At 40.8% G+C, this 20,386-nt stretch overlaps 1 protein-coding gene across 1 annotated transcript; it reads right to left on the bottom strand.

Moving 5' to 3' along the window:
• Nucleotides 1-1,708: 1,708 nt before the first annotated feature.
• Nucleotides 1,709-15,748, bottom strand: ticrr (TopBP1-interacting, checkpoint, and replication regulator). Its single transcript, XM_046393934.1, has 21 exons — nt 14,220-15,748; nt 12,845-13,058; nt 12,245-12,477; nt 11,423-11,657; nt 10,912-11,050; nt 10,241-10,368; nt 9,848-10,051; nt 9,583-9,728; nt 9,154-9,254; nt 8,821-8,914; nt 8,405-8,487; nt 7,952-8,182; nt 7,620-7,707; nt 7,392-7,464; nt 6,965-7,096; nt 6,640-6,730; nt 6,461-6,519; nt 6,032-6,315; nt 3,227-5,414; nt 2,713-2,838; nt 1,709-2,422 (listed from the first exon to the last, which is right to left on the bottom strand). Exons 1-21 carry the CDS (start codon nt 14,892-14,894, stop codon nt 2,304-2,306), a joined length of 5,643 nt encoding a protein of 1,880 aa, XP_046249890.1. The 5' UTR covers nt 14,895-15,748; the 3' UTR covers nt 1,709-2,303.
• Nucleotides 15,749-20,386: the final 4,638 nt, after the last annotated feature.

Here is a 20,386-nt window from a genome sequence, read left to right as displayed (position 1 = left end):
CCAAACACACTGGGTTACTCCACAGTCCAAAAACACACAACACGGTCACTCACTCTTTCTCTTAATTTAATTGAGCCATTTATACCATCAAAACTGCCGCCACTTCCTCGTAACGACGCGTCACGGCAGATTTGGCATTCAACAGAAAATATCTCAAAATCTAACTCCCTTTTTTCCTCCACAGAGTCAACTGCATGTCATTACAGGCAACACAGCCAGCTTAACAAACACTAACTTCCTTGAGTAAAAACTGTTTATCACTGGAATTTATTTAGCCTCCATTTACGTCTGTTGAAAACGTGGGTCTGCACTGCTGCCATTACACTGATCTGACATTCTTATGACATGATTCTTTATTACAAAAACAACTCTGAGGAGAATTAAGCTGTGCTTCAAGAACACTTGACAACATTTTGAACCCAAAGCTTGGCATCACAGACCTCTTCTGATTCAGGCCCAATACCTTTCTGTCACATTGGCACATGGTGTTTGGTATCATGTACTAATGTGGCTCATCTTTGCAAAAGAAAATGAAAGAAAAGCTTGCAATTTCAATTACTTTGGCAATAGTCCGTAATCAGATCTGAGCATTGTGTGTTTACGGAAAAGTCCTGGTTGACAGAGGCCACACTGTTTTATACTCAGACCCTGAGCTCTTTGTGGAGGATAATTCAGTAATCTGTGGATTAAAGAGGAAATAGTGGGCATACTGTACTCAGATCAAAGTTCATGCTGCATTTCTGCAGGACGTGGAGTTTACAACACGCAGGACTTTTTTGAACTGATAATGCAGTAGGACTCTGCTGAACTTCAAACACCTGCAAGATAAAAAAAATACTTTGTCTTACTTGGAAAAACCTGCTGTGGTAAACTTAAAGTGGCCTGTAAAGTGTTTTAAGGTCAGATGTACTTTTACAACAATGAAACACAGCAGTGATTAGGCTGTTGTTTTTTTTTACATCGGTAAGCATGAGTACTAAAACACAAATTTGCTAAAACAATTACAATCAAGTCCAGATCTGCAAAGCTGATAAACACCAGAGACTGAAGGCAGTCACTGCTGCCAAAGGACACTGATGTGAAGGGAGTAAATGCATTAAGATCTTTTGTATAAACTTTGCTGTTGTTAGACATCTCAGCCTTTTTCACAGCGCATGTTTTTACCTACCATAGCATGAAAATGATCAGCGTAACAACATGAACGATGGCTCCGTGGTACTCTGGTGCCAGGTGAGCTCGCATGCACAACACCAGAACCTGAAACCAAAGCATATGGAATTCAGCCACAGCTAATTTTCTACTTTATCAGTTTAATAAAAAAAAAAAAGAAAAAAAAAACCCAAAAAACCCACCACACCTCAGAGGAGTCACCTTATCTGATTACACAAACAACTGGCACCTGATGCTAATCTTGTAATAACCGACAAGGATTATGAAAGGATTCATGAAGAGAATAATAAAAAAAAAAGTTCTGATGAAACAAAATCAAATTCATGTTCACAGCGTGGACATCATCATATATTTTGGGGCTTTATCAGCAGCTAAATGTGATTTCCAACATGCAGCAGTCATTAATGTGCCAGCTACTCTAAGCTCATGACTTTTATAGTTTTATACTTTAAGAGCACTGACCTTTGAACACGCAGGTGATTACAGAATTTCCTTTTATTTGACAGCAGCTGATGAACTGAAGAAAGTTCGCACAATATAGGGTAATTCAAAAATCTGATATTTATTTACATAAAACTTTGGCAACAAGAGTTATTTACAATATTACTCAATAATCAGGGCTTCCCTTTTACTTAAGAGCAAGTTTAAAACAAGAACAAACAAACTAATAAATAAACATCAACAGTACATCAACAAATTTGGACTTTAGACTTGATTGTAAAATTGCTGATTGCCATTTTGAAATACAGACATATAATATCAACTTTGCAACTTTTAAGCTTCAGAAAGCCAAATGCAGAACACATGGCACCATCTGAACGATAAAATCGGGAACAGTAAGGACAATTTAAAACATCTTGGCAGAAGCGCATCGCTTTTGATCTCAATGCTAAAACCTAGCTCTAATTTTAAAACCTAAAATGTCCCGATTGAAACAAAAGCCAGTGGTTAAAACAGAAAATGTCAGGGTCAAAACTGTTGGTGGAGGAGAATGAAAAGGACATTCATTCATTCATTCAAAGCCCTTCAAGTGTCGCTTTGAAAGACGGCGTTCAGATCTGCCATCACATCAAAATACGGCAAAGAAAGACTCGCAGCTTCACAGTAAAACACAATGTGGACCGTCTTGTGGCTCAGTGGAGAAGCCTCTTCCTGCTGTAGGTCTTCCCTGTGTTTGAGCGTCTCATCGGCAGGCTGAGGGGAGAGAGCTCCACGCCATCATCTTCTCTCCTCCTCCCTGAAGCAGCCTCGTCTATAAAGTTTACAAAAAATATTGATGATCATTAGTTAATTGACAATATGGGTGAAGTTCAAGTACACTGCATTTAACCAGCTGTCGACATCTGGCTAAAGACGGAAAGTACTTATACTCAAATATTACAAAACTGTGTGATTACAGCTTTAACTAATGACCGGGTTCGATTACTGCTTAATCTCCCAACTATTGTAATGTATTATATTGTAAATGCGAGGCTCAGAGATACGGCCTTTAATTTAACTGGCAAAAAATAAAAACCTAAACATGAGCAGCGTACATCTTACCTATGAAATTTGACGTTCTCTTTGCAGAACCCGCTTTGCCCTTGAACAACAATGGAGAATGAGTGAGGGCCAAAATCCCACTCGCTGTCACTGGCTTCCTCACTTTTGAGCTGGGAGGAGTTGCCACTGTCAAAATGAAGAAAACCGTTTTATTCTGTAACTTCATGCATTCATTTCAAGGAAAGTGTCATATCAAAAACAATAATAATAATAATAATAATAATAATAATAATAATAATAATTGAACCATTTTTAAATATCAAGATACCAAATCCTTTTTCAATTAGTGGATGTTTATCAAAGATTATTTAAAATATTTATTGAAATGAATTAAAATGTAGAATTATATGTAATTCTGTGGTTTACAACATGCTCATGATTCCGTCTACACCACTGCACAATAAATATTTAGCTATGATATAAGAGCAATTTCAACCCATCAAACTGTCTTAGTTGATATCCCAGAACTTTACAGGCATACGTTTTATTACAGAATGTATCAACCACAGCTTACATGACGTAACATCTCCATTTTCAGCGGCCCAGATTTCTTCTTCTACTCTCTGAGGATCAGCACAGTTAGCCTCCTCAGCCAGTTTCTCCATCCAGTTCAAGTCCTCCAGAGAAGAAAGAGGAGATGCACCTGCTCCAACTGAAGGTGACTGTGTGGAAGTCAACACTAATACTGAATTTTTGATGTTCGAGGGCTCATCCGTGTCCTCAACATCCTGCAATCTGCTAACTCCAAGCTCAGCTTCCTCCAGGCACTCCACCAGCAAAGGCTCCCCCTTCAGGCCACGATCCTTGCCTCCAGCCACTCCGATCTGAGCTCTCTTCCTGCGAGGCCAGCTGCTGAAGTTGTCTGGGGCCACCTTCCCTGCACTCTGAGGTGAAGGAGTCAGGGGGATGATCTCTGCAATGGCCACTGGAGACAATGTTCCCACAGGATGGTGCGTAGGAGTGTAAGACTGGCAGATGTAAGTTTGAACGCTTCCACCCTTTCCAGGCGTGCTCTTAGCAGGGGTGACATGAGTACAGAGAGATGGCGAGACACATCCAGGATCTCTATGCTTAGAGAACAAAGCCAATGGGCTTTCCAGCTGAGAGGGTTTAACACCAACTACAGGGCTCTGGGCTCCTGAGGCCACATCACCTGCATTCATGGAATCTGTGCGTTTGATTTTGAGCTTGGGAAGTCCTGATGTTTGAATTTCCATTTCCACTTCATAGGTCAGAGGGTTTGGAGCACCCATGTCTTTTTGTCGACGAGGTCTTGCTGGGCCTCTAGGTGTTGAAAACCGAGGGGGTTCATTTCCATATCCCAAACGCGCAGCAGCCTCCCTCTGCTGGCGGTCAGGGGTTTGGCGGAAGCCGTAGCTCCGGCCGGGAGTACCTTGGAGTGGCACACGTGGTTTTGGAGAGACTGTGCTTGACAGAAAATCTTCACTGGACTGTGAAGGCTTCCGTGAAAAGCTAATGTTCATCTTGAGACCTCCAGTAAACTGAGTCTTGGTAACTGCTGCATCTATAATGTCCATACTATCATCATCTGTGGATGCAGAGTTAAGCTGTGAAGATTCCACTTGCTGAGAGTCTGTCTGAGAACTAGAGTCATCTTCAGGGGTTTGGGAATGTTCAGCCTGTGCATCTTCTTTTGAATATGACTGCATGTTCGCCTTCACAAGGTCACAGTTCTCAGCAGATTCTGTGTTTAGTTTGGAGGGAACATTCTCAATAGACTGGGATCCAAGGTTAAGTCTGGTGGTTCTAACACCTTGACCAGACCTCATTCTGGCCAGGGACTTTGCAGGAGACTTAGTAGCATCTCCCACAGGTGTAAATACTGGCTTATATAAGGATGCAATGTTTGAACTTTTGCCTGGAGTTCTTCCAGAGCGAGTTGTCATTTGATGAGTGGGGCTTGGGCTCCTGGTTTGAGTTCTAGTGTTGGGTTTAGGTGAGAGGTGGTGTTCTTGAGGTGGTGTGGATTGTGAAGGGGGCATCTCTAGCAGACTATCAGTGCGATTTTTTTCAGGTGTTTTCATCCTGTTGTGAGGTTTTGCAGAGGAACTCAGATTTGTCTCCTGTGTTAAAATATGATTATTAGCATTTTCAGAAACCCTTACTAGGCTTACTTGACAAGTCTTTTCAGGGGTCTTGAAGATGTCTCTCTTAGTGTTTGTGCTTTTGACAGGACTGCAGAAAGCATTGTTTTGTGTTGGTGTTTTCAACAGTCTCGGAGAAGTGCGGGATACAATACGAGGGGACTCTGGCACCTTGAAAGAAATGCTGTTCTCGGCCACTCTACATTTTCGAGGGGATGGAGACCATGTCACGCTCTTCTTGGGAGTCCTGGAAATTGGACTGTTGAGCAGAGGTAATCCAGAAGAGCGGCACTCAACCAAGGTCTTGACTGGAGTCCTGAGAATACCCTTCAGCGGGCTCCTCATAGGGCTGTGCTTAGTAGGCGTCTCTACTACAAAAGTCTTTGTGGCTGGAGATCTGAATGGACTGCCTCTCTGAGCCAAGCTATGCCCACGAGAGCTGCCTGCTACTGGGCTCTCTCCAGCAGAGAAAACCTGCGTCCTGGATGGGCGTGGGGTTTTGGGGGTCCCTGGGGTTCGAGGTGTCTTGGGTGTCATGATCCCATGGATGGCCCTCCCACGTCTGTTGGGTGATTTCACTGGTGTTTTGTTTGGACTCTAAAACAAACACAGAAAACAAAAACAGTTATTATATCTATAAAAACTTCTGTCCACTTGGAGGCAGCAGAAACAAGTTATGAACACAAAATCAATATGTCATCACCTTTTATGTTGATGCGGCAAATAGCTCATGAGGCAATCGCAAGTTGTGATTCTGGGCCCTCAGCAAATTTAAATCCAATATTTGCACTCATGAATCTGTTTGTGTTCTCTACCAACTCCTGAGGGAAATACCTGGCTCTTTAGCTGCTAAATGCTCCATAATGTTCATCATCTAGTTACCAAGTGCTTCTGTCCAGCTGTTACAGTGGGTGTTTAGAAGTTTTTTCTCAGAAAATGGCTTGGAGAGGTGTGAGAGTGAAGCAAAAGAGCAAATCTGTGAGCCAGACAACTTCACAGTGAGCGGAACTTGCTATTAACCTACTTAAGTTTGAGATTTGGTACAGATTTCGATGATAAATGTCTGTACTAGCAACCCCTTTCATGTTGCTACACTGATTTGTACAACATCAAATTGACTGCAGAAAGTTTGCAGAAGTTAAAGTCTTTAGGTAGTACAGCTACTAATGCATGTGATGCGTTTGATGAACCGTATTATTAAAAGAAGAACTTACCTCAAAGACACTGGAGTCCGTGGACAGCCGTGACCTGGTGGTCCTGGTTGTGTGGTTGTCAAAAGGACAACTGGGAGAATCAGTGGGGGAAGCGGCTCCAAAAAGAAGACGCATAGGAGACCGAACTGTTTTCACGTTAACTTCGCTGACTTTGCTTTCACTGAGAGTAAGCTGAGATGCAGAGAGAGCTCTGTCCAGGTTGCGGGAGCGAGGCTGAGAACTTGAGTAGAAAGAGTTTGAGTGTCTTCTAGCAAACTTCTTTATCCTTGGGCTCCTTCTTAGGTCTGACACAAAATCAAAGCACAAAAAAAGCATATGTTATGAGAAATGCTTGAACTTTGTAAATTAGCCCTTCAAAATGTCCAAGGAAAAAAAAAAGAAAATACATAAAATTAATGTTAAATACAACCATCTGTATCAGTAAAATACCTTCTGTGGGTTTTACTGGCGATTCTTCAACAATGCACTCCTCTGTTGGGACAGATCTCCTGAAAAAGAACAGTCCAAAAAAGAAAAAAAAAGGTAAACATTACTTGTTTCTGATAATTATCAAATGCAAGTGATGTTTGAGTCAGACAATAAATGAAAAAACAGTTGATGGGACATACCTTCCCATTTTCTGTCGGTATAGGAGGCGACTGGACACTTGTTTGTGAAGGGGTGTTTCACAGACTTTCTTTGTTAGAAGTTTGTGCCTCTCTGAAAAAGAATTTCATTTGAGATAAATTGCTTAACATTAGTTAGTTGAAAACTGATGCATAACAGGACAAACTCCTATCATTCTGAAAAAAGAAAAAAAAAAAAAACCCAAAACATTAAACTTATAGCTGAAAATTTTAAAAAGTTGTTCTCTCCTGCAGATCAAAATAAACTTTCATTCTTTTATTTACAGGAGTTTTTCTTTCAATGAATTGCAATAATGAATATATTCACCTTCATATTCATGAGATCGCTTGCGTTTCATTCCTTCCACGGCGGACACAGACTGGCTCCTTGGCAGCTTGGCTTTCTTCGAGGGGGAAACAATCTCTTGGTTGAACAGGTTTCTTCTCACCTTTGTCACCTCTGTGGACAATCAGAACATGGTCTGAATTAGGACTCTCAGGTCAACATGCCGATGCCTACTGCTCAATATGACTTTTGATTCAAAACACGTTTTAAAGCATCAAAGGTGATACTTCTCCTTCCATTACTATGAATGACTAGAACATACTGAGCAAACTAATGGACAGCAGGTGAGCGGTTTATTCTTATACTTTTTACAGTAATTCAAATCTACAGAGGATTCAGTTTAATTTAATTTCAGTTTTAAAAAAAAATCAATTTGGAGCAGCCAGGCTAGGTACAAAACAGAACTTACCTTGTGTTTCTTGTTTATGAGGTTGCGGCTCTAAAACGGGTTTCTCCAAAGCTGCACAGGCCTTTGATTTGGACTGACAAAAACACAACAATGCAAGTAAGGTTATGTGTTTTACACAGCTAAACATAACCGTGAAACATGTAAACAAACATCATTTCAGTCTTCACTGAACTTATTAGTTCAGACTACTTTATTTATTATTCATTATTAATCTAAAGGTCATCTTACAGCTCTTGTAGTCTTTTTGGGCATCTCTATTTGGCGAAGACTTTGTGATGATTCAGTCATACTGCGGTGACGAGTCAGCATCCCACTCCTAAAAAAAACAAAAACAAACAAACAATAAAACCCTTAAAATTCTGGACGTAAAAATTTCTAAATTTACTGCATACACCATGGCTTAGTCATATAACATAAAATCCTGCTGAACAGTAAAATTGCAGTGATTTCATTGCGGTTTGGCTTTACTATTTGAAGAGCAACATCAGTAAAGTGTCTCTCTTTTGTTGTAGTGTGTCGTGTTTGATTAGCAGTATGTTAAGCATGCAGCCTCGCCTCACCTCCTCTTGTTTGCCGAGCGATTTCGCAGGTCCTGCAGGCCATCTCTGCCATCTGAAACCAGGCTGTGTGTGGAGAGGGGAGGTGAGGAGGCTGATGGAGAAACGCTGTCCTTTGCAACTGATTCGTCACTGAAGAAGTCAGCTGGTAGAACAGCCACCAAAGCCTCAGGGAGCCGAGTGCCCAGACTGTGGTAGATGTCTGCAAGCACTCTGGGGACAGCATTCAGGAACCTGCCACGGACAGAATTGTCATTGATTAATACATTGTCCATATTATATTTCATTTAAATTTTAGAATTTTTTTTTTCAGACAAATCAACCTATATCCATTTTTAGCAATCATTTTAAGGAAATGATAAAAAAAAGAGCTTATAGATTTCTATTATTTTTGATTGTTGTATTCTTCAGGGGAAATACAAAAAAATTCCCATTCCTGCAGCACCACGGCCTTACCCTGGGAGGACCTCGTCTTCAAGGAATCTTGTTAGGCAAACTGGGTCTTTTGTTAAGGAGATTATCCTGAGCATTTCAGCCACCTGAGGAACAAGAGTGGTCAGAATTTACTTCTTCTGATCCAAGTGGTTTTAAATTGTTGTCAAAAAATACATTAAATGTTGGAAGATACCTCATCAGATACCTTATTATTTTATGGCAATAATGTAATAATGTAGGATTTTCACGCTTCACTCCATTTACTGAGTCATTCTAAGGACATCAATCTGCCAGTAGTTTTATTCATATAGCTTGTAAACAAATGACAGTGTTGACTTTTTAAAACAACTACACACTCACTCTTCCACCCGCTAGCATTACATTAAGAAACATACACCTGCATCAACTTGGTTTCACCTCAGAAAGGACCACTTTACCTCCTCTGCCATCTCATCAACATCCAGTGAGTCAGTCTGCTCCGAGGAAAAACGCCTGCACACTTCCAGCCTCAGCAAGGCCTGAAGCTGGCACCTAGAGGAGACAACATGTGTGACTGACTCTTCAATACAACTAACAACAGAATAGAATGACTGACTTGGTTAACCTTCATTTCTCTAGAAGGATGGATACATATTAATCAACCATTTTACAAATGGGACACGGCAAGCAAAACCACAGACAACTGTTTAAATGGCTGCTCAATGAGCTGAGTTTTTCAGGTTTTACCAACTCTTAAAACATGATAACACATGAAAGCAGAAAACACTCACTCTCTGACTTTGCTATCAACATCAGCAGCTGTGCCATAAAGCTGCCTGATTGATTTGCTGGTCTTGAGAAGGTGCTGTTGGATAAATAAGGAGGTCTTGGCCTGCAAGAAAATGTCAGATATGCAATTTAAGTCCAACTGTTACTATGCTTTTATTATGCAAATAAGAAAAGTTTCCGCAACTTTTATCAAATTCTTGGTTTTGTTTTACGTTGCTATTTACATGTAAATGTAAATTAAATTTCAATCTGGAAATATACCACAATTCACCAGCTGGGACAAAAGAAATCATCATGTGAGATTATCCACAATGGGGCAGCACAATTAAACGATTCATCCACCGTCAAACAACAACAACAACTATGCTGCAAAGATTAAAGTGGGTCAGGTGAGCTTCCTGAGATACATTTAAGGTTTCAGTGCGTCTCACCTCCACATCAGATTCTGCCAGGAGGAAGGTTTTCACAGCAGAAAAGAGCTGCTGGACACCAGTGAGGAGGAACGAGTCTCTCTCTGCCATAGTCTTATCGTAACTGGACTTCAGATGGGACAGCAGCTCTGCCTCACTGGTGAAACCTGGGCAAAGGGAGATGCATTGCATGGCGTTGTTACTATGAGTACAGTTTGACACTTTGTGAAATATGCTTATTAGTTTTCTTCCGGAGAAAGACTGCTGTTGTAACTGGCGCACTCACTGATGGTGTTGGCTCCTTCAGATTTGTTCCTGTCGCTTCCCCGTCTCTTCCCCTGTCTGTCTGGCCCTCTGCATTCCACCCCCAGCTGCTCCGCCTCGGCCTGGTTCTTCTGGGCTTTGACATTCAGTCGCGCCACATTCAGCATCTGCAGGGAGCGGCTCATGGTCTTCATCTTCTGTTTCACTGGTGTGCGCTGGGCACCACCTGTGGATCAAAGATGGGAAAAGATAGAGAAATATTCTGTGCTACTACACTCAAATCTTGATAGAATGATACTGGAAACTGTACATATTTCTTGTATTTTCTCACAGAAAAAAAAAAACTTTACGTACAATTACGAAAATAATTGGTAAATATATAATATGTTTCAAAACTGAAATGAGGCTCTCTCACGTTTCTTGCCCCTCTTGTCATTGGCCCCTTGAGATGTTTGATACAAGTCAGCCAGGCCACTGATCAGCTCCTGCTGTAGTTCAGACATCTCGTCCTCGTCTCTCTGCTCTGGCACTGCATGCAGCAACCTGTCCAACAAAACACCAAACTGACTGAACTGATGACCAGGTGTGGGTGGCGAGAGCTTACAGCATGCGGCTACTTAGCAGGAGCCCCAGCACGGCTCAGGAACACAGATTTTCTTTTTGTCTTGTTGTACTGCACCAGCGTTGAGTTACGCTCACTGGACTGATGTCCACAAGAAAGAACTGACATCGGTGACGAAATGTTGTACGTTATGTTGTCTAAGGTTTTGCAGGTGTTGCATACTGCAATACTACAGTACTGTAGTTCTTTAGTAGGTGCTGCTACACTTCCATTCAAGGGCGAAATGGCAAAAGCTGTTGAGTCAAACGACACCTAGAGGTAAAATTTGGGATAAGGGTCGGGTCCAAAGTTAGACTCAATATCAAACCAGTTTGAAAAGCCCTAATCAGGACCATCAGTCAGATTTTGTGCCAGAATTGAACTTATTTTAGGTTGCCTTTGATTATTTCCATGTTTAACAATTCTTGCTTCAAATGTATCCTATAAAAATTTTACAAACATCTTGAAATCATAGTCATTCTTACCTCATTGATTCCATTAAGTGAGAACTCACTCCCGACTGGTCTGACTGAGGGAACCAACTCTCCAACACACCTTTGGTCAGTGGGCAATGGCTGAGTTCCTGCTGAGCCCACTCAGGAACCTGATGATCCTCTGACTGGTCTGAGGATTAAAAAGAGAAATAAAAGGCGAAATAAAAAAGCAAGCTAACAATCAAACGGCAAATAAACTGATACTGTCACAATCTAACATTTTATTTTATTATTTGGAACATATAAATGCAAAGAAGGGCAACAATGGAGTAACATACCATTAAATATACATTCTTGTTGAAGTTCATTAAATGTAACAAGTGAACTGTGCACTTTTGACAGCTACAATTCATCCTAAAACCTTTTAGTAACTTATACTTCTATTGGTGAAATAAACTAATGTAGTGTGTTTAACAGAATTACTGATATATGAAGGCAGAATTTCTTTTCAAGACATGCTTTTGATTTTTTTGAAGCCTGAATATTAATATTCTACCCTCACCATCAACACTATCACCATCCTCCTCCATGATGTCATACACTACTCCCAAAACACTGCTCACAACATCTGGCAGTTCGACTGAGTTTTCTGCTGTGGCAGGGGCAATGATTTCCGCAGTCAGGAACTGGTCATGCTCAGTGATTCCAGGCTGGAGAACAGTAAGCAGAGCTGTAGAGTGTGACAAGGGGGAGAGGACAGCTGAGCACATGAGGCCGGTGTCATTCACCTCTGAAAACTGGGGGAACAAGCAAAACAGAGGAAAAAAGCAGAAGTGAATGAGTAAATGCCCACAAGAAAAAAAATGACATTTTAAAACAGGATATTTTTTGTAAATGATGGGGCTGGTATATTTTCCAACCAAGCCTCTACTGGGCTACTCGAATGCCAGTGTTCTGTACAAATCCTCAGGACTCAACATCCTGTTTGTGTTAAAGAGGAAAAAAACAGTTCATTAGTAGTAAGTAGTAGTAGTAGTAGTAGTGGGATGGTTTTTTTTTTGTACCATCAGTCCTTCAACTTGTCTTTTGCCAAGATCGATCAGGTGGTGTATCTTCTTCTAACTGAGAAAATGTGCAACAAAAAATTTATCTCTGCATTTTCGGTGATGTACTGCTTGTGTTTTGATTTGAAGATCTGACTGCCTGTACTGAAAAAGGCCTCCATTTACACAGACGTATAAAGGAGAAAACAGGACAAATGTGTAACAAAGCAGATATGCGAGGTGTAGCGGACAAAAAAATGCAAAGTAATTTTAGCTGGACACTGCAAGAGAGTCTTAAGTGGGACAACTGTACTGTATAACAGAAACACAATTTGCCTCACCATGTGCAGATCATGAGCACACAGTTCCATCAGCAAACGCTGGAAGGCAACAGCTCCCTGGTTCCGACTGCTGGAGCACTGAAGCACCCATGACTCTGTGGAGGTTTGTGTCAGTGAAGAGGCATCCCAGCCCCGCAGCACTCCTTTCAGAGACACTTTCACTGACTCTGAGCGAAGCCTCTGTCTGCGAGACACTGGCTCAAGCATAATGTCACAGTGCTGTGTCACATCACCTGGTTGGATGAAGGACAAGACAACACACATTAAATAAAGGCAGTTAGGTTTCAGCTGCTTAATGGACTTTATTTAGGTGAAAATAATATTACTTAACAGCTTGTAATAATTTCGACTGTTATGTATGGTTTATGTTCAGGTTGCAATAAAGCCCCTTGTCCTTGCTTCATTTGCACTGGCATTTGCTTTGTGTACTGTGTTTAGTTTAAGCAGATAAATATTTCTAAATTCACAAAGTAGCATCCCAAGACCACGCAGATTTACAGTGTCTCGTGATTATAAAGAAATTGTATTTAAACTATTGATTACATGAACAGTTTCAACAGTCGCACTATTTCAGTATGTTGATACTTCCATGTTACCAACCTTGCTCCCATTGCAGAACACCACCTATGACAGGAAAAGCTAGGCGGTAGAGCCTTTCAGAAGACAGCAGGTATCCAATGCTGGATTTCAATGCAAACGCCTCTTGAGCGCAGCAGAGATTCAGCAATGCAACCACAGGGATCACTCTGCCATTAACCTGAGCTAGGACCTCAGACAGCTTGTCAAAACCAAGGTGGTCATCACACTTCATGACCTGCAAGGAGAACAAAAGGTCAAAATTACTTGTGTCTGTAACTACTGACTGGATGTTTACTATATACCCGCCTGAACTTTCATACAGGCGGGTATATAGTAAAAAGCATGATGTTATTTTGGGTTAATGCCTTGAGACTCTCTTTTTAGATCCTAGTTACAGTTGAGCCATACAGCTGAATGACAAATAAAGGGAAATGCCAAAATAAAGTATCTTGGTAAGGTGTCAGATAAACACCAACCATCAGAAAAATTATAAATACCTATGGGAGTGGATTCAAGTTTCTGCTAGAGGGAGAACAGTATTCTTCCAAAAAAAATATTCCCTCATTTGGTGATTTAATGATTCAATGATTTTGCTCTTCTCATGTACCATATAACCCACCTGGTTAATTGTTTATTTATCTTCTTCTTTCCCTTTGGCTGTTCCCTTCAGGGGTTGCCACAACAAATCATTTGCTTCCCTCTCGCCCTATCCTCTGTATCCTCTTCCCTCACACCAGCTACCTTCATGTCCTCCTTCACTACATCCATAAACCTCCTCTTTGGTCTTCCTCTAGACCTCCTGCCTGGCAGCTCTAACATCGGCATGCTTTGACCAATATATTCACTAGCACTCCTTTGAACATGTCCAAACTACCTCAACCTGGCCTCTCTAACTTTAACTCTGAAACATCTCACATGAGCTGTCCCTCTAATGCACTCATTCCTGATTCTGTCCATCCTGGTTGCGCCTAAAAGAAAACCTCAACATCTTCAGCTGTTACCTCCACCTCTTCCTCATGCCTTTTCCTCAAAGCCACTGTCTCTAAACCATATAACATCATTGGTCTCACTGCTGTCCTGTAAAACTTGTCTTTCATTCTTGCTGGTACTCTTTTATCACACAACACACCTGACACTTTTCTCCACCTATTCCATCCTGCTCTGGACTGTTGACCCTAAGCAACCTGAAGTCCTGCACCTCCTCTAACTGTGCTCCCTGTAACCTTACCGTTCCACTTGGGTTCCTCTCGTTCACACAAGGTTAATTGTTTCTTTATATCTAAATTAAAAGTTATCAACTTTGATAAACATACTGTTATTTTGATTCCAAATAATCCAGTTCTTGTTGGTGCCTAACGATTATATTATGGAGTACTCTGTGCTATGTTATACTCACCTGAACATGTGATCTACTGTCAATCCAATGTAGCACAACCTGTCGCTGGATCAGCATATCATGAAGGCTCCTAGATAAAATGTGCTCTGTCGCATCTGCAGGCAGGTCGTTATTTCCCAAAGAAAGGTAGTCCACAAGTTGTGTCCTGGAACGTGGACACCCCGAGACAATAAACACCACATTCCTCCCGTTGCTTGAAATATCATCCTCCTGTGAAACACTTGGCGTTCCAGACCGGATCGACCTCCTGGGCCTCAGGGACAGTTTCGTCGGAGAGGTGATGTCTGGTCTGTCCCACTGGAAGTCTAGAAGAGTTTCTTTGAGAGCGTTTTGAACTGAAGTGGACTGACTGGACTGCTGCCTGTCGTGAGCGGGGCATGGCGTATCTTTCACGTCAAACTTGGCTTCAAACTCCATTTCAAAATCCTCAAAAATTTTGTGGCGAAGCTCCTTGAAGTCCGATCCCCTTGATATGAGCCTAGCATTGCGACCAGTTTTGGATTGAAAGAATTTATATCCCCAGCGCACTTGGTCAAATCCGTATTTGCAACTGAAGTGTAGCAGAATTTGTAATATTCCTCGTTTCAACAAGCGATTCCTGACATCCAGCTGATCGCCCGAATCGTGATCTCCATAATCCACATCGATAACAAAAACCAAGTTGTGTAAAGCCATACTGCAACGCCCCAAAGACAATGAGTGGCTCTAAAGACCTTAACTCAGTAATAAGCCATGTAAACAGGTCAACCTCGACTAAATGTGTTTAAATCCTTTGTAGCTAGTTTAACGAAGTAATTCCTACATGTTGTTCATTATGTGTGGGCACAAAGACGACACTGAAAGCTGTCAACATTCGGACCATTCATGTTTCTAAGTTACGCTATCTAGCTAACTATCTATGTTAGCTAGATAGCAAGTTAACATACGTCAAATCAGCTACGGCTAGTGTCCTGATATATCTATGTATTTGGTGCCCGTCGTTGTTTGGAATAATTTATAACCCCGCAGTAAAAAAGAAACACGAGTATTTAGTAAGGTTTCAAAATAATGTTAGCCTTGTACCTAAACTCTTCCACGTTCGCCATTTTCTCATCGCCGTCTATTCTGAACCGTTCGCGCTCCTTAAACGAGAGCCCACCCGTTCGCTGTGATTGGTTACACTTTTAACAGCAAGAATCTCATTGGTCAAAAAAAGATGTAAGCTAGCCGGCGATTGGTCATAAGTCTTATGTTAACATTTTATTGGGCAATTGCAGCATCTATCAAAACTTGACTGAATTGTACTTCCATAAACATGATTGACGAAAGGTAGTGCTACGGGATGGGGGTCACCACTTGCATTTAACTTTTAAAAGCAGGTTAGTCATCGGTGAGAAATGATATAGCGTTATATATGGAAAACACTTTGGCTTGTTAGTCCGAGTCAGCATTAGTATCATTTTGTTTTCTTTGTATCTAATGTTAGTGTAGCATTGTCGTAAACTGCTGCGTGCAAACCCAAACTACGAAAGCCCACTGACCAGTGCTACGTTTCTTCCTTTACAATGTTTTGCAGAAATATGTGAATGGATTTCCACTTTTCAAAACAGCTGAACTGACAGATAACAGATACAGCAACACATGTAAAATGTAGAAAGATGTTGCTTTTAACATCTTTAAAAGTAAAATAAAGGCGTGGGGGCATTGCATGCTGCATTGCATGCTGCTGGACTGCAGATTACCACATATGGTAAAATCAAGGCAAAAAGCTGAAGGTGACTACATGTCAGAGGACAATGTTCTTGTCAGTATCCAATCTCAGTACTTTTGATGTTAAATGTTTGGAGGAATCTGGTTTATAAACCAGAACAGTATTTTGTTCCCGCTGGCTGCGTTGTGCATTTAAAGGAAAGAGACAAAATAAACAATGGGCAAAGGGCTCTTTTTTTTATCATGTTGGTCCACTGATGACTATCTACTTGCTCTGGTGTGCCAAGGAAAGCAGTGAGAATGATGGCCTGTCATCCTCAACCATTTAGTCGCTCACTGCCTAAAATGGAAAAAACTCGGAGCAAGAATTGCTCTCTTCTCTCAGTATTTTCAATGCACCTTTTAAGCAAAGCAAGATAGGAGTGTATCTGCAGACAGGAAAGATGCACAGACATATACTGTGTGTATGTCATCAGTGTACCCTAATGTCAGTTTAATGGCTACACTAATTTGGAAATACAAATTAGACTATGACATTTTCAGAATATGTTAACACAATTGATATTTTTTACATCTTGAAGTTTGTCAGCATTTGATTTAAAGCAAAAATACTTTACTTTACTGCTTACTCTAGCTTCATTAAAACCTTAGAAATAACAGACATTATTATTCTGGACCAAAACCTCTTTTTTTTCAGATAATTTCTCAGAGTGTATGGACAGGTGAGTCTTCCTCCTTCTCCCCAGGCTGGAGGACAAAAGTAGAAAAAGATTTAAGGAAACAGAGCACTGGTGGAGGAGGTATGTGGGTCACCTTCTGTTCTGCATCCGTAATCACCTCTTTTCTGCAGCACCAGGGGGAGATGAAGAGCTTAGAAAAGCTTTGAAATAGAGAGAGATGAAAGAAGTATTCTGAATGTTCCAGACACTGCTTTCTGTGTCCCACCAGACACCTCCTAAGTCATGAGACCAGGATGTAGGTCAGGGATGCTTTTGGTAGTATGCTGCTGCAAAGACTAAATACACGCTTAAGTGCACATATAGATGCACAAAGGTTATGTGTACACAAATACACATGCATGGACTCCTGACATTGTTGGTTAACTCAAGGTCACTCAACTGATTATTCTTGGTTAGGTTTTTCATGTTTTCACAGGAGTATAGCACTGTAACTCCAATATTGTGATCTGGAGTTGGAAGAACTGGCATGAAATTCCTGCTGATGTTGGTGAAATCCAGTACTTCTGTTGATAAAAGATACCCCCAAAACTTGTGACCAGTTTCTTATCATAACTTTAGCATGATACATATTAGTTTTGTATTTAATGCCACTTTTTTTTTACGCTAAAATGACACCCTTCTGCCTCTCATTCAACTAATCAATGACAGACTCAGTGGTAGGTAACTATTTATTTAGTGGTTAAATTTCATTTGTTCTCAGTAACACTGGCAACTGCCATCTTGAGTTGTCTGATGGTGTAAATGCATGGAATCAGTTGGGAATGTTCGTCATTGCTGCTGCCCTTCCTGTCGAAACCATATCTAATGGGACATTGTGGTGAGAATTAGCAGAGAGGACTCTTGTTCCAAAGCAAAATATTGTAGAAGATATTAATCATGATGACCTTTGAATGAGTTCACATCACTAGAAAAACCTAGTCAAGATGTAAATGAGCCTTCTTTACGTCACTCAAGTGGGGCAGTGTTCGATCAGTGCCGACCTGAAAACCTTTTCTGATCTTCTCGACCCTAAAAATAAACCCTGACCATACAAACCGGTCCGCTCGCTTGTGTTTATATCACAAACAAGGCAAAGAACTGGCTTGTTTTGGGAACATTTTAGACTTGTTTTAGGTACATTTTGTAACAATGTGGCACACAGAGTGCTTTCCAAAGTAAAGTAATTGGTGTATGTAATTAAGAAAGATACAAAATAAAATCAAAATATGTTGAGTGAGAATTTATTTAGAACAGGTTAATAAATAGGTACATTTTACAATACAAAAACCTTAAAAGTATTGATAACTATGGGTAGACACTGTCCGGAATAATGACAGCTACAGTACCACAGCAGAATAAATTGAGCAATGATTGTTCAGTGATGAATTGTTTTGCAAGACTGGGATAAACTTTTCACATAAAAGGAAGTAATAAACACAGTGTGTTTGTGTTTTACACTACATGACATTTCCTCTCAGTTTATCTGAGTGTTCTGTGAGTCATAAAAAGACACACACCGTTTTATCCTTAAACTAAGTGTGGGAAGCTTATCCATCTCGATGAGGGATTATACTGTCTGTATCATGTCTGTTGTTATTTTGCCAAGCTATAAGTTCCTCTTTCACGCGTCACACGTCAGACAGTTTAACTACCTGACTCATTATTGGAAGCATATTGTATTTCTTTTTTTTTAAAAAAAAAAAAAAAAAAAAAAAAAGAAGCATGCAGGTATTTTTCCTCAAGGATGAAAAATCATTATTCAATTTAAAAATATAGTGCTAAATGCATTAAATGCATACAATCTCACCATTCTGCATTTATTATAAAAGCATTTAATTCTTCTCTCACAGACGAGGACACGGTGCTTCCCAGAGATGATTATGTAATTTGTTTTTTACCAAAGTGTTAAACTGTTCAGTTGTTGAGCCTGTGTATAAGATTTAGGCCTGAACTCTAGCAGACTGTGCGTTTGAGTCTGCTTGCCGCCGACTGTCTCATCCTGTCTGACTGGTCAGACTCCAGATAACACACTGTCATTACAGTAGTGCACTTAAAACGGCGATGTTGCCTTTCAAACATCTTGGCATCCCACCTACAATAAGAGGAAAAAAAAAACACTGGCACTTTAACAAGATTGGGTATTTTCAGCGTCCCCTCAGTCATTTTGATGCTTTCAGGTCAAACAGCGTCTGTACAGTCTGTTCCATGTGCTACCAGTCTTTATTATTGCCCTTTTGTTGTATTTTGTCTACTGCCAGGTTATTCATGAAGACGTCATGCACAGCATAGGGATCATGATCTCTCTTTGAACTCCTCTACACTGGTTTCCTGTTGATTTAACTGATGTAACTGACTGCTTTTAAGGCTCACTTGGATTGGGTACCTCTTATATCTGATCTTGTAAGGGGTGAAGGTTTGACCCATAATGAATTAAGTGTCTCCTAAGCAGATGTTATGCAGTTCAGAAGGTGAAACTAATTAGGAAGGACATATGATCTGATGAGGAAAAGTGGAGACTTGAACAGAGATCAATCTGTCTCCACAACACGTGATGACAAACATGCTTCTCTTATCTCAATCTCTGTGTGTCTTTCCTCAATGTTCCACACTCCTCTAGCAAATTCTCGGTGACGCAAATGCTTCCACATGTGCGTCGTCACACATGAAAACAAACCGTAATTCTGCTGTGGATGTAGTTAAGTGTGACAGCTCTACAAGCACGAGACAAACAATGACGAATGTGTGTGTTTGTGTAAGAGATGGGGAAAGAGGTATGGAGACCTTTCATATGCTACCAGCTGGTCTTTGTCCATTCTTTCTATTGGTTGGGAGACAGGAAGTGTTCTTTGTTTCATGTCAGAGGCAGCAGCAGGGTCAGAGCTGCCACAGCTTGTAAGTTAATGATGATATGCTTTTGTCACTGTACCAAATGCTACTGCTATTTCTTTTGCATGCGCTAAAAGATGAGTGAAATTGCGAAAAATACAAAGAAATGAGAAGTCCCTTTATTACAGGCACTATGGTTCAGTGTGAGTCAGCCATATATTTTGTGAGGGTAGCATAAATACTCACTACAGCACCGTATATGTATTAATCCCTGACTGAAAATAATCCCCAAACAAATGCACTAGTTACTCTGTTTGAGTAACATTCAGTAAAACCCACAGTGTCCAGATGTTTAAAGGAATTACTTAATCTTTCAAAAACTATAAATTTGTGACTTACAACATGTCTGTGGGACTTGGGGCTGAGCACCATGGGCAGGGTAGGTAAAACAGTGGTAAAAGGTAGGTAAAAGTGTTGAGAGACAGACATTGACTAAGTAAAATATAGAATAACACAAGCCTTATCTTTTACTGGTCACAGCCACTGTTATCCCTTTCTGCTTCACAACCGCTGATCTCTAATCTGTGTTCTTCTGTGATTATGCCTCCTCACAGCACACACATCACAGTCCAACACCTGAGCCATCGTACCTCTGGAGAAAATGTCACTCTGTCTCTCTCATCTTGCAGATTTACTTAATCAGAGTCTATTTTTAGTCAAGCCACATACACCCCAAGCAGGTTTTCAACAAAAGCCCCTGCGGCATTGTCTCAGTCTGCTGACTCGCACTCGAGTGGAAGTCGTGCATCATGTTTGACTTGTCACTGAGTGGATTAGGAGAGTGGGGTTATCAGCAACAGGAGGGATGGCTGCAGCCAGAGGCCACTTCTCTCAGCTCGCCGGTGGTTGTTGCAGCTGAGCTGGCTGATGGAA

The sequence above is a fragment of the Scatophagus argus genome, chromosome 7, assembly GCF_020382885.2.
Source record: "Scatophagus argus isolate fScaArg1 chromosome 7, fScaArg1.pri, whole genome shotgun sequence".
Lineage (NCBI taxonomy): Eukaryota > Metazoa > Chordata > Actinopteri > Scatophagidae > Scatophagus > Scatophagus argus.
The sequence above is the reverse complement of the archived record's forward strand: the minus strand, read 5'-3'. Positions and strand labels throughout refer to the sequence as shown.

Bases quoted from the DNA above. Each gene is read 5' to 3' on its own strand.
- ticrr (XM_046393934.1), bottom strand. From the start codon at position 14,894: ATGGCTTTACACAACTTGGTTTTTGTTATCGATGTGGATTATGGAGAT. The intron at 9,255-9,582 runs GTGAGACGCACT...ATTTTCTTGCAG, and splicing joins TGGCAGAATCTGATGTGGAG to GCCAAGACCTCCTTATTTAT. The intron at 6,731-6,964 runs GTGAATATATTC...ATTCTTTTTCAG, and splicing joins GCGATCTCATGAATATGAAG to AGAGGCACAAACTTCTAACA.